This window comes from Myotis daubentonii, chromosome 5 (assembly GCF_963259705.1).
Source record: "Myotis daubentonii chromosome 5, mMyoDau2.1, whole genome shotgun sequence".
Taxonomy (NCBI): domain Eukaryota; kingdom Metazoa; phylum Chordata; class Mammalia; order Chiroptera; family Vespertilionidae; genus Myotis; species Myotis daubentonii.
Window position 1 is genome coordinate 104,935,625 of NC_081844.1, and position 14,789 is coordinate 104,950,413.

Sequence of the window (14,789 nt, forward strand, 5' to 3'; positions counted from 1 at the left end):
GTTCATTGAGGGTGGGTGCTGTGCTCAAAAAAATGTCTTCTCATTACAACCCGGCGCAGCGCTACAGGCCACGCTAATGGCTAATGGGAAGGCAGAGAGCCACGCCTGAGTCAGAAAGCAGGTTGAGCTGTGTCTGGGAATGTTTAGGGGCCAGTCACACTGCGCTATTCATTTCGGCTGAGGGCTGCACATACAGAAACAGGTCATTACTCATGACCTCTGACACCGAGTTGGAAGCCGCTCTATTGGAAAGACTCTAAGTTTTGTATTGCATTGCACATGTGCTTCTCTGTGTGTGCCAGGAAGTCAGCCCTGGGGGTGGGGTGATTGCCTGGGAAGCAGTCCCTGGACCTGGACAGTCACAGGGATGACGTCCCAAGAAGAGGGGCCACCATCAGCCGCCCAGCGGAGTGGCTGGTCACTCTCAGGCCAAAGTCAAGGGCAGTCAGCGAGCCCAGGGCACTTCTCTCAAGTTCAGGGCAAAGAAGCAATGGGAGGTTGCAGCTCGGTGAGGAAAGCTACGGAGTGATCATCTAGAAATCCTGGCAGCTTTGCGGGTGGCGTGAAGACCAAACCGTTCAACTGAAAGATCGTTGTGTTAATTTTTGACTTGAGGAGCATTTGAAAATATATGTTGGAAGGCAAAGTGAGGACTGAGTGTCTTCCTGGACTCCAAACAAGGCCTGTCCTGTCATTAGTGTTTCTTTATCTTAAGAGCCAAGTTGGGGGGAGGAGGCAGGAGGAGGGGGAGGACCTGTGACAAACAGGACTTCAGAACGATGGTGTCAGCCCTCTCCAGCCCAGGCTGACTGTGCCCTGGTCTCATGGGCGACCCTCGATTCTCTCAGCCTGCCCCCCCAGGCCCATGGCGCCTGACTTCCTACCAGGCTTCCCCCACAGGCCTTTGCAACCAAAGACTCTTCCTCTCCGCCTCTAGGACGGTTACGTCTCCCAGTGACTGGTGTGTGTGTTCTTGTTCCTGATCAGACTCTGCCCCGCACCTGTGCCATCCCTGTGCATGTCCTGCACTGTGAACTGCTCACACATTAGGGTTCTTTATCGCCACCCTGCCCCCTAGTGCCCCGTTGGGTACTGGGCACGACCTGGAAGCCCCGAGTTCTGTGGTCAGCAGCGAATGGAAACCATCTGTTTATAGAGGGGAGTGGGGCAGCTCGTCTGGGACTGAGCCCTGCACAGAAGGCACTGCATTCGGCACCTGCAAGGATGTCATTTCTGGGCCAATGGGTAAACATTTTGGGGGAGCTCTGGTCTGTCTTCCTCTCCTACGAGATAAATCTGACCTATTCCTTCGTGTTCAGGCACAAAGCACAGAGTTGGCAACTTTTTCAAATTCAATGCTTCCCTTTGCCCGAATCCCAGTGAATGGGACAAGGAATGTGTAGGGCCTGTTCATAAAGGCACTAGATCAGTGGTTCCCAATGTGAGGCACATGCCCCACAGGGGGGCAATTTGATTTTCCAGGGGTGGCAATTTGAGAATGAGTTATTAACAGTGAATTTTTCGCATTTCTTGTGGCTCTAGGGCAGCCGTGGGCAAACTACGGCCCGTGGGCCGGATCCGGCCCGTTTGAAATGAATAAAACTAAAAAAAAAAGACTGTGCCCTTTTATGTAATGATGTTTACTTTGAATTTATATTAGTTCACACAAACACTCCATCCATGCTTTTGTTCCGGCCCTCCAGTCCAGTTTAAGAACCCATTGTGGCCCTCGAGTCAAAAAGTTTGCCCACCCCTGCTCTAGGGCCTTCCTATACAGGATATAAATACATATTGTGACATATTTAAGCATTTCAGTTCTCTATTGCATGTTTTGGAACTATTTGCTATTTTTTTATATCACTTCATATTATTATTTTTTTAACAATTTCTTAGTGATTTCTTCCTCGGTACTTCAACTGTCCTTTCATTCTTTTATTTTTCTCTTTCACGGATGCCAGGTTCTTTGGAAGCTTGTTTAGACCAAGGGAATGGCCTTTTAGGCTTCCTCCCCGTGAATAGGAGTTCTCTTTTTGAACAATAAGAATTCTATGTCACGGGGGGGGGGGGGGGGGGGGGGGCATCAGGGTTCTAGAGATGCTTAGGCGGGGCGTGGCCTAAGAGGTTGGGAGCCACTGCACTGGAGGCAGCACCTGCCGGCAGACCCGTGGCCCAGGGCGGCCACCTGGCCCAGGGCGGCCACCTGGCCCCAGGCGGGTCTCTAACTAGCTGAGTGGCTCTAAGAAGTCAGGCTTCCCAGTGGGCTCAGCGGCTTCTTCCATAAAATCCACAGATAGGCTCTGGTCCCGATGGAGCCTTCGCCTGGGCCTAGCCTCGCGCACAGCGAGTGTTTATTGGGTGTTAGGGGTGACGGTGTGCAGAGCTCATTAGAATCTCAAAGGGGTCCCTGTGACCCCTCAGCTATAAAACCAACTGGCTGGAACCTTCCCTGAGGTCTTCTCAGGCCTAAAGGTTGATTCTGAAATCCGCTTCCTATTGCTCCACCAGGGGGGACTGATGTGAATGAGAAAAGCTACATCCGAGCTGCTCTAAAGCAGGGGGAGGCCCTGCCGTGGGTGGTAACAGTGGGTAATCACGGTGGGTAATGGTGTGGGCTGCAAACTACGACCCACGGGCCAAGTTCGGCCCAGCGTCTGGGTTTGTAAGAGAAGCTGGTGAGCTGCCACGTGGATGGCAAGGCCGGGAAGAGTTACTCTCTGGCCTCTGCACATTCCCTGACCGTGGTGGCTACACTGGCCTCTGCGAGAGGCCTGTTCCTCGCTACAAAGACGCTCTGGGAGAGCAGCCAGCCATACTCACAAAGGACGACCAGCCTCCATTCTCCTCCTCGTGGCTTTCTGTGGAAGGAGACAACGCTAGTTAGTACCAAAGAAGGCGCTAGAAAGAAAGTGAAAGCAGCTCTTCCTTCAGTGCCTCCCCCATCCATGCCCCATCCCACCTGACACCCCCCTTAGTGCTAGGCCGTCTGCCTGAGGCTCATTCTCCCCGAGGGCAGCGGGCTCTCAACCTTCCGTGGAGATGCCACTGAGAGTGCTTTAAAGTGGCCGACGTAACCGTAACCGCTGGGAGGCTGCTCTAGAGGCTCAGAACCATGGGGCTGGCCCCACGTAGGTGCCCAGCCAAAGCCTGTGCTCTCCGGCCCCCTCCCCAGCCCCGCGTTCCTCTCTGTGTCTCTGCAGAGGGTCCCCGCTGAGCAGGGGCATAAGCCACGTGCCCTGCATAGTGACATCTCTCCTGCCCTCAATCGGGACCCAAACCCTTTTCTGGGTCAGAACCGGCTGACAGGCAATGAACAAGGTCACTGGCATGACCCCCAAGGAGCCCTAGGAACCAGGAGACGGACTGAAGTTCCTCCCCCCCCCCTGCCGCCCGCCCAAAGCCATCTCTCTCCCCCCGAGACCTTTACCTATTTCCTCAGGAAACCGATGGACTTGGGGTCTGCAAAGGCAAGCAGCATTGCGTTAATGGCCTTACTGATGTCAGGAGGCTCCCCCTTTCCTCCACCCGGCCCTGCAAGAGGATACCCCCATGGAGAGTATGTCTCACCACCCAGGGCCGAGGTCCTTGTTGCTTGGCAACCAGGGCCAGACTGCCCCAAATTCTAGAAACCACCAAAGCCACATGGGTGGGGCCACTGGCAGCTGGCGACTGCCTGAGTGTCTCGGAGAAGTTCTGCTGACATCCCAGACCCAGGGTGCAGGGTAGGGAGCGGGAACACCCCCACCCCTCCCGGGAGCCAGCTTCAAGACCCGGGACTGAAGAGACACCGATCACAAACGGGGCCGAACCAGTTCTGCGCCTCCCACTTAAGGCCCGACTTGGGCGTGAAAATCCTCGCCCTCCCTCCAGCACACAGGGCCCACTCACTTGCGAGGTGCGAAGATGCTCCTCCTCTCCTCATTCTTGTTGATTTCCTGACTTAACTTACTGAGAATCCTACAAGACAAAGACAGATACGGTGACAAAACCATCCGCCCCCAGCCTTCCCACCGAGACCGGATGCTCCCCGACCCGTCCGACCTCACGCCTGGACCAACCTCCCCCAGCCTCCTCCTCTGCCTCCAGCCAGTCCCCTAGGAGGCTCCTCTCCTCGCTTCCTCCGGGAGCTGGCCGCCTCCATGCCCCTGCCAGCCCTTCTCCTGCCCAGGAGGCCCTCCGTGTCTGGCTCAGCCTCCTCAGTCTCACCCCGAGCCCTCCGGGAAGACGGGTCAGCTCACACCTGGCCCCTTCTCTGGAGTCCTCGGCCTTATGACATGGGGATGACCACCGTGTAATGGATGCTATCGCGTGAGCCTTCCTGGCTGAGGTGCTCTGACTCTGGGCCTTGCGGTGATGTCTGGCTCCTAGGAAGCCTGCAATCATCTCGGACATGATTGTATAGTGCTTGACAGGGGCTGTTCATGAGGCCGGATCCCCTTCCATTCTCCTCTGCCTGCCTCCCCCCTTGGTGAGGTGGATTCTAATCTCAGAGAAGTATTCCCGGTCAAGGCACAGCCTGGGGAGTGGGAGTGGGAGTGGGAGAGTCCCTCCATCGCCCATGCCCTGAGGCCAACTGTGGCCAGGACCTTGGAGATACTCTTAGACCCTGGGGGCTGTGAACCAGAAAATCCCCAAATGCCAGAATGGGGAGGGCCTTCTCCGGCGGGACCGCACACAAGCAGGCCTTACCCACAGGCGTCCGTTCCCTGGGCTCTAGCAAACCCCCAGGACACGGGACTCCAGCCTCCCTTCGCGCCCCCTGCTTTGACCACGGGAGTGAACAGGCTCAGAGTTTCCTAGGGGTTCGGGGCAGCCGGGAGGAGCCTGGGAGATGATCTGGTCTAAGGCCGTTTTCCAGGCGGCCCAGACAAAGACGGGGACAGGCCACCTGTGGGTTAGTGACGAAGGCCACCCCTTTCCCCACAACATAGAAGCCGGGCGCCCCGATTTCCAGGCCAGCACACCCCACACACCACTTCCTGTGTTCATGCCCGTCAGCAGTGAGCACTATGAGCCGTGCCCATCTGAGAAGGACCCAGGAGCTACATGCCTTCTGCGAAGTGACTGTCTCCAGGTGACAAGCCTGGCCCACAACAAAATTGCTATGTTAGAAAGGCAGTACCCAGCACCCACCACTTCCTGCTTCCCTCCTGACCGGGACCCTCCAGACCCCAGACCCCACGCTCCTCCAGGCTCCCAAACCCCCCTCCCTCATTAGATTGACAGCTAAACTAATCGTGATCAGGGCAATGGGGACTTCAGAGGACAGGAGGGGAGGGCATTGCTGAATCCTGGGCCACAGTGTCCCTGTGGGGGTGTCACACTCACTGACTGCCCGGAGGGGAAGTGTCCTAAAGCACCTGGGGCTTCCCAGTGGCCTTCTGACTAGCACCTGGGACATGTGTCACCTGAGACATGGTTCCTTTGTTTCTTTTAAGTGATTGTTTTGAGAGGCTAAGGGCCCCTCTCCTCCCTCTGACTTGGGGGATGGAAGGATCCCACAGAGGGAATCCTGGCAGGGAGGCCTGGTGGTGTCGGCCTGTGGCCAGGCTGGAGGTCCCCCCTTCATTCAGCCAGGACTGGGCTTAAGGCACCTCAGTACACAAAACAAAGCTTCCTGCCATCAAGGAGGCTCCATGCTACTTAAGAGAGAAGACATGCACAATGAACATTTAAGGAAGTGAAATGCTAGGTGAGACCAGTGTATACAAACATGCCACCGTGGGGGGGGGGGGGGGGGAAATGGGGTGGGGACAGGGTGCCGGGGAGGGTGCAGTGCAGTTGAGAAAGAGCAGGCCTCCTGCTGAAATGACATTTCAGCAGGGACCCGGGGAAGGTGGCGCGGCCCACCTCACCGCCCCCGACCTGGTCCTGCAGAGCCTTGCTGGGCTCTGACTCACGGAGCTGCTTTGATCCTAGAAGGACCTCCTTCTCTACGAGGTGGAGGTGTCGCTTCGCACCAGTATCTTTAGCAGCCAGGCTGGAGGCTAAGGAAGGAAATGCCAAACCACAGGCCCCCACCAGAAGAGAAGCAAAGAGCTGAGAGAGCGGGGCAGGGCCTGCCCTTCTGGTTTGCAGCAAAACCCGGGCTCTTGGGGTCCTCCTCCTCTGGTGGGCCTCAGAGGACACCTTCCTAGCCAGCTGGGACCACGCTGGGGAGCGGGGGGACAGGGCAGGAAGGCGGTGGCTTCCTCTGTGTGCAAACCTTGTAAGTTGTCCTCCACTCCCACACCCCCAGAGGACCAAGTGACAGTGAGTGGCCGGAGGTGACTCATTCCCCCTCCTTCCCACAAACCTCACACCTCACTCAGAGCCAGGGAGCGAGGCGGAGGGGGCTGGGCAGCTGGTAGACATAGTTCGCTTCTTTTTCTCATTTTAGGGGTTCACTGGCTGAGAAAGAGGGGCTGAACCTTCCAGTAGGAAGCTAGGCCATTACAACAGGTGACATCCTGCCGTGACCTAGTCTGGTCCAGTTGCACCCTTGCTCGTTGCATCCTAGGGGCCAGTCTGGCACCTCCTGGTCACCTTAGACCCAGAGTCTGACAGCAGCGTCCTGCCCACGGGCAGAGGCAGAGCCCACCCTGTGACCTCAGGCAAGGCGTTGGCCCTCCCTGTGGATTTAAATATAAAACTTACAATATGGGGTTTAAAATAACCTCCCAACAGCCATCAGCAGACTTTATTGTGCACTCTGCTGGCTTACCAGCTCCTGCTCAGCTGTGTGTTGGTTTTGAACTAGGCCCTCTCTATAGGGAGGCTCCATTTTCCTATTTGAAACCCGTCCCCCATTACAGAATTTGGGGTGTCTCTGGGAGACACTGTGTTCTGAGAGACCGACGACAACTGCAGACAGAGAAAACCCTTCTCACCAGCATGGGTGTTCTGACAAAACCTGCTTAATACTGACTTTTTAATCGGGGGAAGGAAGTAGATTCAGAGGACACAATTGTGTTTTGGTCTGTTGCACATACACAAATTCTCCTTCACAGGCCTTTCGGGTAATGATCAGGGCAAATGCACCTACGGACAAGCGATGGGAATGAGTAAGTAGTGACTATCGATATGTGTCAAGTACGGCACCAGGCACCTGACTCGGGCTGCCTCCCTGAAAACCCACTTCTCTGAGGGTTGGCTCTTTCCCCCTCTGTAGATGAGGAAGCCGAGGCCAGAGTGTTAAGGTGACTGCCCCAGCTTGGAGCAGGCCGAGCCAGCTTTCGAACCTGGCTGTCCCTGGCTCCAAAGTCCACGCCTTTCTATTCCTTCACATACACCCCCACCCGCTTACCAGGATAGGATAATTAGTAAAACTTTGATATCCTGCTCATGGGGAATTTGCATAAAATAATAAGAACAGCTGACCCTTCCTCCATGCATTTTGTTGTCTCCGCATTATTTCCTCTAACGTTCCTACTGACCCTTTGAGGTAGGTTCTCTCTACATTTTCCTCCCTTTGGACTGTAATTCCACACCTATTAGGCTACTGGAAGTTTCCTACAGTTCCTTGATACTTTTTATTGTTTTATTTTAATAAAGCATTGTGTTTCATTTTGGATAGTTTCCATTGCTGATTCTTCATGTTTACTGATATTTTCTTCTGCAGTGTCTAATCTGCTGTTAATCCCAAGCAATGCATGTCTCATCTCAGACATTATTGTTTCTATCTCTAGAAGGTTCTCTTTGAGTCCTTTGCTATTTCTCAAGCCTCAACTTAACTTTCTGAACATATGGGCCACCATTATCTTGCCCCTGTCTGCTAATTCTACCATCTGTGTCAGTTATGGGTCAGTCTCCATGCATCGTTTTTCTCCTCATTGTAGGTCAGACTTTTCTGCTGATTTGTGTACGCATTCATCTCTGATTTGATGCTTGACGTTGTGACCTGTAGTTTGTTGGGTGATGGATGTTTTTGTATTCTGATCAGTATTTCCGAGCTTTGTGTGTGTGGTTTGTTTTGTTTTGCTTTTCCAGTCTTGCTGTTAAGACTCACTAGGTAGGGACAGGCATTTTTTAGACTATAGCTAATCAACCCTCACCACTGAGGCAAGGCCTTCTGTGCACCCTCCCCAGTGACTATGAATTGGATGTTGTTCCAGTCCGGCCGGTAGACAAAGGTGCCACGTCCAGCCCCGCGGCTGGACACTATTCCCTCTAATGTTGGGTGGTTCTTTTCAGGAAGTCTCCCATGTGCCTGCTCCAATGAGAACTCTGCTGCAGAGGGACCCTGCAGTCCCCCAGGGCATTTCCTCAGGGCAGCTCTCTCTTCTCTGATCCGCATTCAGTGAACTCTCGCCTTCTGGACCCTCAGCCCTGTCCCCTCAACTCAAGGAGTTCAGCAGACTCCACCTGTGACCCCTGCCATGGCCTGGAGATTCCCTCAAATCAGGGAGCAATCATGGAGACCACCACCACCACGACATTCGCTTTCCATCTCTCATTGTCTGATGTCCCATGTTTTAAAAACTGCTGTTTCGTGTATTTTATCTAGTTTTTTGGTTATTTCAGGTGGGAGTGCAAATCTGGCCTCATTACTTCTTGTTGTTCAGAAAGCGAAAGTTTCCATTCCTATGCTAGAAATGACTAGAGCACCTTAGGGAGTGGTGAGGACCTCAATGAACTTGGGAGCACACCCCCTATCTAAACAGGGCAGTAGACACTCAGATCCAGCTGACTGCTCCCACATTATAACATGAGCCCAGGCTTCTGTCTGTTTCTAAAGAAGCCAGATTTTATAAAACATACTTTGATTTAAAACACCATGTAGATCAAACCTACCTTGCCTGCAGGCTGGCTCTGGCTGGCCAGCCACCAATTCTGACCCCTGTGTGTTAAATTCTCTTCTTTATATAGAACTATGATATTTTTTTCTACAGCATTATATTTCCATAAGCATAGAAATATCCTGTCTGCACCCTCCAATACAGTAGTCACCGGTTCCATGTGGCTATCACCCACCAAGATGTGGCTAGTATCTGAGGAACTGAATTTTCCATTTCATTTTCATTTATAGAGCTATGTGTAGTTAGAGAAAACCCTGGGGGAGATTAAGCATCCTTCAACAACACTTGCCCGAGGAGATAGGTAGCACAGAAGGCAAATCCTTATCTCTTTTTTCCTTCACCCTTTCCGATAAGGGAAACCTGAGGGTCCTGTTTCCTTTAATTGACCTTCTCCAGCAGTCGTACTTACTAGAGACCTCCCGGCCTCCCACTCCATTGCCCTACTTCCCTTTTATTAGTATGAGCTCTGGGACCCTTGGAGCAAGAGAAAGGACCTCAGAGAATGCCCAGAGGACCGGTCTCAAACTTGTGTCCCCCAGACTAAATCTAGCTCATACATATGTTTACTTAGACTTTCACAGTATTTAACAACATCTGAGCCAACATTTAAAGATGAGATAAATCAAATAAAACCAATCTGTCTAGCTACGTTTGGTAAATTCAGAGATTGAGCATTCTTGGGTCCACATTGACTGGAGCTGAGTAGCTGCTGCTCTCTGTGGGTGGAGAATATAATTCTGATTTTCCACAATCTCCACCACTCCCTACTGTTCACCACCAATGAGGCTCTGTGTTGATTACCTCAGTTATCATCATTATTGTGCTATTATTTTTCTTATAGAGAAGAAATATGTCTCCATACCCATGTCTTATTCATAGGTGGTAAAATGATCTTGGCTGGCGTGGCTCAGTGGTTGAACATAGACCTATGAACCAGGAGGTCATGGTTGGATTCCTGGTCAGGGCACATGGCTGGATTTTGGGCTCGATCCCCAATGGGGGGCATATAGGAGGCAGCTAGCTGATCAATGATTCTCTCTCATCATAGATATGTCTCTCTCTCCCTTCCTCTCTGAAATCAATATTTAAAAACACACACACAAAAAAAACAATAAAAAACAAAACAAAAAAACCACAAAGGTGGTAAAATGAAAAAAAAAATCAGTAGGGCTTTGCATTTTTCAACCTGGTCATTTTACACATTTATATCAGCTGCCTGGCTCCTGGGAGCACTGGAGGGTGTGGGGCCTTTACTAGAGGGAGAGAACACGCACACGGTGTGCTAGGCACGCCGGACTTCTCATTTCAGCACCCATGTCAGACTCCAGCACCCATGCCAGACTCCAGCACCCATGTCAGACTCCAGCACCCATGCCAGACTTCAGTAATGGATATGTCGCCCTTCCCCGGGGATTCTCCTCAACACAGTGCCCCTCCCTGCCACCGTTCCCAAGCAGTCAGCTCAGACAGACAAAATGATGCTCTTCGCCATTCTTCACGCTGAGCTCATTCTCTCCTTTTACTGAGCTCAAGACCAAGGTCCAGAAAACTTGAGCAATCACGGAGTCTGTGATGACGCCACAGCGAAACCTCGGACCACTTGACTGGAAGTATTTCCACAGGCCCAAGCCACGCGTTGGGAAGAGAGGAAATGAAGACATGGCGCAGGGTGGGCTTGTCTTTGGCAAGAGCAGACAGCGTGCCAGCTGGGCTGCGCCTGCTACTTCCTTTTCCCAACGCGTCGCGTAACTTCTCCTCCCCGCACCCTGGCCTGGCCTTTGCTCTCTTTCCTGCTTCAAACCAACAGTGAGAGATCACTGACTCAGCTCCCCATTCCAACCTCTGTTCCCCAAACCACCCCAACGAACCAGGGGGAATACTTACGGCACCCGGAGCTTAGGGAACTTCTGAATGTCATTTTCTGTCAGGTTCTGAAATGAAGACACAGGCAGGTTACAACCCACAGGCAGGGCCCTGGGCCAGGCGAGTAGAGTCAGGTGTGAGACAGCAGGGAGTGGTGGGGACTGCGCACACTGAAGAGGTCGCCCCCCCACCCACTCAGAGTGGGCAGCTTCTAGATGTTGCATAAAAGCCTGTGGGCCTGGTGTTGCTGGATCTACCTTTTTCAAAGGGAACACCATTTCCTTTCCTGAGTTCTCTTGACAAATAATCTTGACTTAAACAAGCACGATGAACGCTGAGTTGTGGGCCAAACAGAATGTGTTTGGTGGGCTGAATCTGTCATGCTATGACCTCTTCCCGTCTGAGGCCCTTACCCCAGACTTCAGGGCCCCTCAATCTCTGTATGAGCTGAGCAGCTGTGAGAGGCCGACTTGCAGAAAGAATCTGGGCCTCATGCCGCCACTGCACCCCGAAAGCCTCTTTCACCAGGCTTATTGATAGAATTCTCTAGATGTGGGGAGGTGACAAAGAGGCTTTCCTGAGGGAACTGAGACGGGAAAGAAGGAAAAAATAATATGTGTGATGAACTGGACCTCTGCCTTATAGCACCTTCATTAATCTTCACATCCACTCTGTATTGTAGGAACCCCATTTTATAGATGAGGCACTGAGGCTTAGGGGGTTAAGGGGTGCAATATTGGGAAGAGAAAAGAAGAGGGTGGGCACACTTTCTGTAGAACCAATGCTGAGCCCAAGGGGCCCCACTGGCATTCCAACGGAGGCCAGAGCCTGGGCGGGAGCTCTGGAGTCAGGCAGGCCCCTCATCAGACCCTGCAGCGGGGTTGGGACAGGCATCTGCCAAGATTCTTGAGAAAAATCAGGCTTTCCATTAAACTGAACTTCTCTTCTTCATCTTCATCTTCGTCTTCATCTTCTTCAGTATCACTGAGCAGTGGCGTGTCCTCTGCCAAACCCCACCCCTCCCAGGGATGCACTAGGACTCATGTCCAGAGTGCGGCATGATGAGGGAGGGCCTCCTGGGGGCTGAGTACCAGGCGGCTGGCCAGCACCTTCCGGTTGGCTAAGCCGGGGTCATATCCTGAGGGGACTCCGGGAAGAGAGTGAAGGAGGAGGTGGAGGTGAGCGTGGCTGGAGACAGAGCAGCGGGTGTTAGGGAAGAGCAAGCCTTTCAGAACAGGGCCAGGAACTGGGAGGAAAGATGAGAGGTGTTTACTGGGCAGTTTTGCTACGTGATGCGATCCCTTCCCCCACCTCCTTCAAACACCTTCGGCCAACGCCGGGCTACTTGTACGATGACTCAGCGGTGGACTTGTGGCTTTGCGGGAATATGACTCTATGCTGAGTGTATCCTCCAGAGGGGCAGAGGGGCGAGGAAAGCTGCAGATTGGCCCCACGTGGAGGGAACGACGTGGCCCGAGCGACACTGATGCTTATCTGCCCTGTGTCCATTCTCTCTTCCTCACTCACAGGACCTGCATTTCGTTCAGGGCGACAAACGTGTCCTGCTCAAAATACGCAATACCCTAGACTCTCTTGCAGATGGCTGAGGTCACAGGACCCAGTATGGCCGGAGAGATAATTGAGGCCTACTGAGAAGGGAAAGAAGGAAGAAATAATATTTGTGATGAACTGGACCTACTGGGTGGAGCTTCTAGAAGTTACTGCTTTCCTGAAAACAAGGAGGATGCATTCCCCATGCACTTTTGCATCTTTTACTTTTTGCCCGTCCCCCCCGCCCCCTGCCCCCTCCGCTTTTTCCTGCCTGGAATGCAGATGTGATGCCTGGAGACAGAGTAGCCGTCTTGCAGCCATTAGGACAGAAGCCGTAGGCTTTTCCCATAAGCTGGATGGGGCCTGGGTTCTCAATGACTTCCTTCGGCAGATCACCAGCCACAAGTGCCCACCTCTGAACTTCCTACCACTTGAGAAAGATAAACCCTGATGTGTCCGAGGGGACTCCGGGAAAAGAGGGGACTCTCTTCACAGCATTGGTTCTACAGAAAGTGTGAGCCACTGTGATCGTGTTCCTGTTACGTGCAGCCACACACCTCCCTAAGTGCACGTCTTCCTTTTCTTCAACCTTCTGGAAGGAGGAGGTGGAGGTGAGCGTGGCTGGAGACAGAGCTGAAAACGTTAGGGAAGAAGAGCCCTTCAGAACAGGGCCAGGAACTGGGAGGAAAGACAGGGTCTCACCCTTCTCACAAGGAAACAAGATGGTAGCAAAACAGATCTGAGAAACCTGGTAGCTCCTATGCTGCAGAAGAATAAAGGAAGGAAGGAAGGAAGGAAGGAAGGAAGGAAGGAAGGAAGGAAGGAAGGGAGGGAGGGAGGGAGGGAGGGAGGGAGGGAGGGAGGGAGGGAGGGAGGGAGGGAAGAACACACCACACGGGCCTTTCACTCTGCCTTCAATGGAGAATGGTCCTGGATACTATAAAGCTGGAAGGAGTGACAGACAAGAGATAGAGCTCAGATCAGAGCCCAAGTTGTATCCGGAGCGCCTGGGGTGGAGGGTGGATTTCAACAGAGGCTGCCTTTCAGTACCCCGGCTGCCGGGACAGGCACCGGGTTCTGCTTCCTGCTCTCCTGGGTCTGAGCACCCTCCGTCCCCTTCCCCATTTATAGAATGAGCAGAATATGCAGCGGGTCTGCAGGTCCCAGATATTGGAGCAGAGGTGACAAAGTGACTCAGATACCATTTCTCAACCCAGGAAACAGCCAGGTCCTAACAGGCCTGAAACTCCCCTGGGGGGTGTTGGGAGACCCACAGGCTGGAAGGGACCGCCACCCAGTCCAACATGCTGGTTAGCAGAGGAGGGAGCTGGGGACGCTCAGCGGGCAAATATTTATTCAAGGTGAGCTAGGGCACCAGGACCGTCCTCAGGGATGTCTCACCCCTTCCCCACTCAGCCCCAGTAGGTCTCTGTTCTCAGTGCTAAAGGCGCCAGATGGGAACATTTGGGTTTAGCAGTAATTTGCAAGAACAACAATAACAACAAAACTCCAGGAGTTCTACTGGGGAAAAGCTCAGTATGGAGAAATAGCATTGTTAAAAACTCATGCAGTATTCGGCTGCATTAAAATGTGTACTTGAGTCCAATTGCTAAAGTGGGTGCGTTTGCACAAATCCCATCACACCCCTGTGCATTATTCCTCAATTGCAAACGAGGTGGTGGGAGCCTGCCTAAAGTTCCCTTTCTGAGCTAAAACCAGCCTCTGGAAGACAGAAGTCACACCTTAACCATCCCTTATTCCCAGCACGTGGAATGGCTGGTGTGTAAAAAGAACTCAGGGAAATGCTTGTCCGATGAATGGATGGGTCAATGAATGAAGTGATGTACGTGGGTCAGTGAATAAACATGTCCTACATGACACACGAAAGCAAAACTCAGACCTATAGGGACAGAGGTCTGGTCTCAGCCTGAGACTTCAGCGCTGCCCAGAAGTGGGCCAATGACTATAGGTAGTAGTGAGCTCACCATCACTGAAAGGATTCAAGAAGATTGGGGATGCATGTATGTAGTCAGGGTCTCTCTTACCCATTGGCAAAGGTGTCATTTCAGGGGAAATGCTCAGACCACATCCCCAACCAGCACCCAGTGCCTCTGTCCCCACCATTAGATCTGCATCCCTTCCAGTCAAAGGCTTAGTCCTTAATATGCAGATGCCTCTTAGTCTCCACTTGAAGTGGTATGCAACATAATGCCGTGGAGAGAGCCATAGCCCATGTGTTTAATGGGCACAAAACCGTGAACTTAGTAGCAAGAAATAGAGATGTAATTGAAATAATGAGGTGCTCCCACTCTTGATTCCACTCCATGAGCATGTACCCCAGAATGAGAGATGGGAAAAAAGAATCCTGTTCTCCATCCCAGATGGCCTTTTCTCCCTTGGACTTGGATTTCTCAAAGTGTGGGTGGTATTTGACTAGATTTTCAAGGTGTGTGTGTGTGTGTGTGTGTGTGTGTGTGTGTGTGTGTGTGTGTGGTTTTAACTATATTGGGTTTCTTCTTTATCCTCTGACTTTGGAATGTACCTTAGTATCAGTGAAAGATGTGGGAGGCACCCTAAATAGGAGGATCCTCAGAGGTGATG

At 52.5% G+C, this 14,789-nt stretch overlaps 1 protein-coding gene across 2 annotated transcripts in view; it reads right to left on the minus strand.

The window, feature by feature from the left end:
* LCP2 (lymphocyte cytosolic protein 2) overlaps positions 1 to 14,789 on the minus strand; it is a 39,178-nt gene that overhangs the window by 18,922 nt on the left and 5,467 nt on the right. For both annotated transcript variants that reach the window (XM_059699164.1, XM_059699163.1), the window contains exons 3-6: positions 10,659 to 10,705; positions 3,886 to 3,954; positions 3,425 to 3,456; positions 2,818 to 2,855 (exon numbers count right to left, since the gene is read on the minus strand). In XM_059699164.1, coding sequence (XP_059555147.1) covers positions 2,818 to 2,855; positions 3,425 to 3,456; positions 3,886 to 3,954; positions 10,659 to 10,705 — 186 coding nt within the window. The remainder of the gene's footprint in view (positions 1 to 2,817; positions 2,856 to 3,424; positions 3,457 to 3,885; positions 3,955 to 10,658; positions 10,706 to 14,789) is intronic.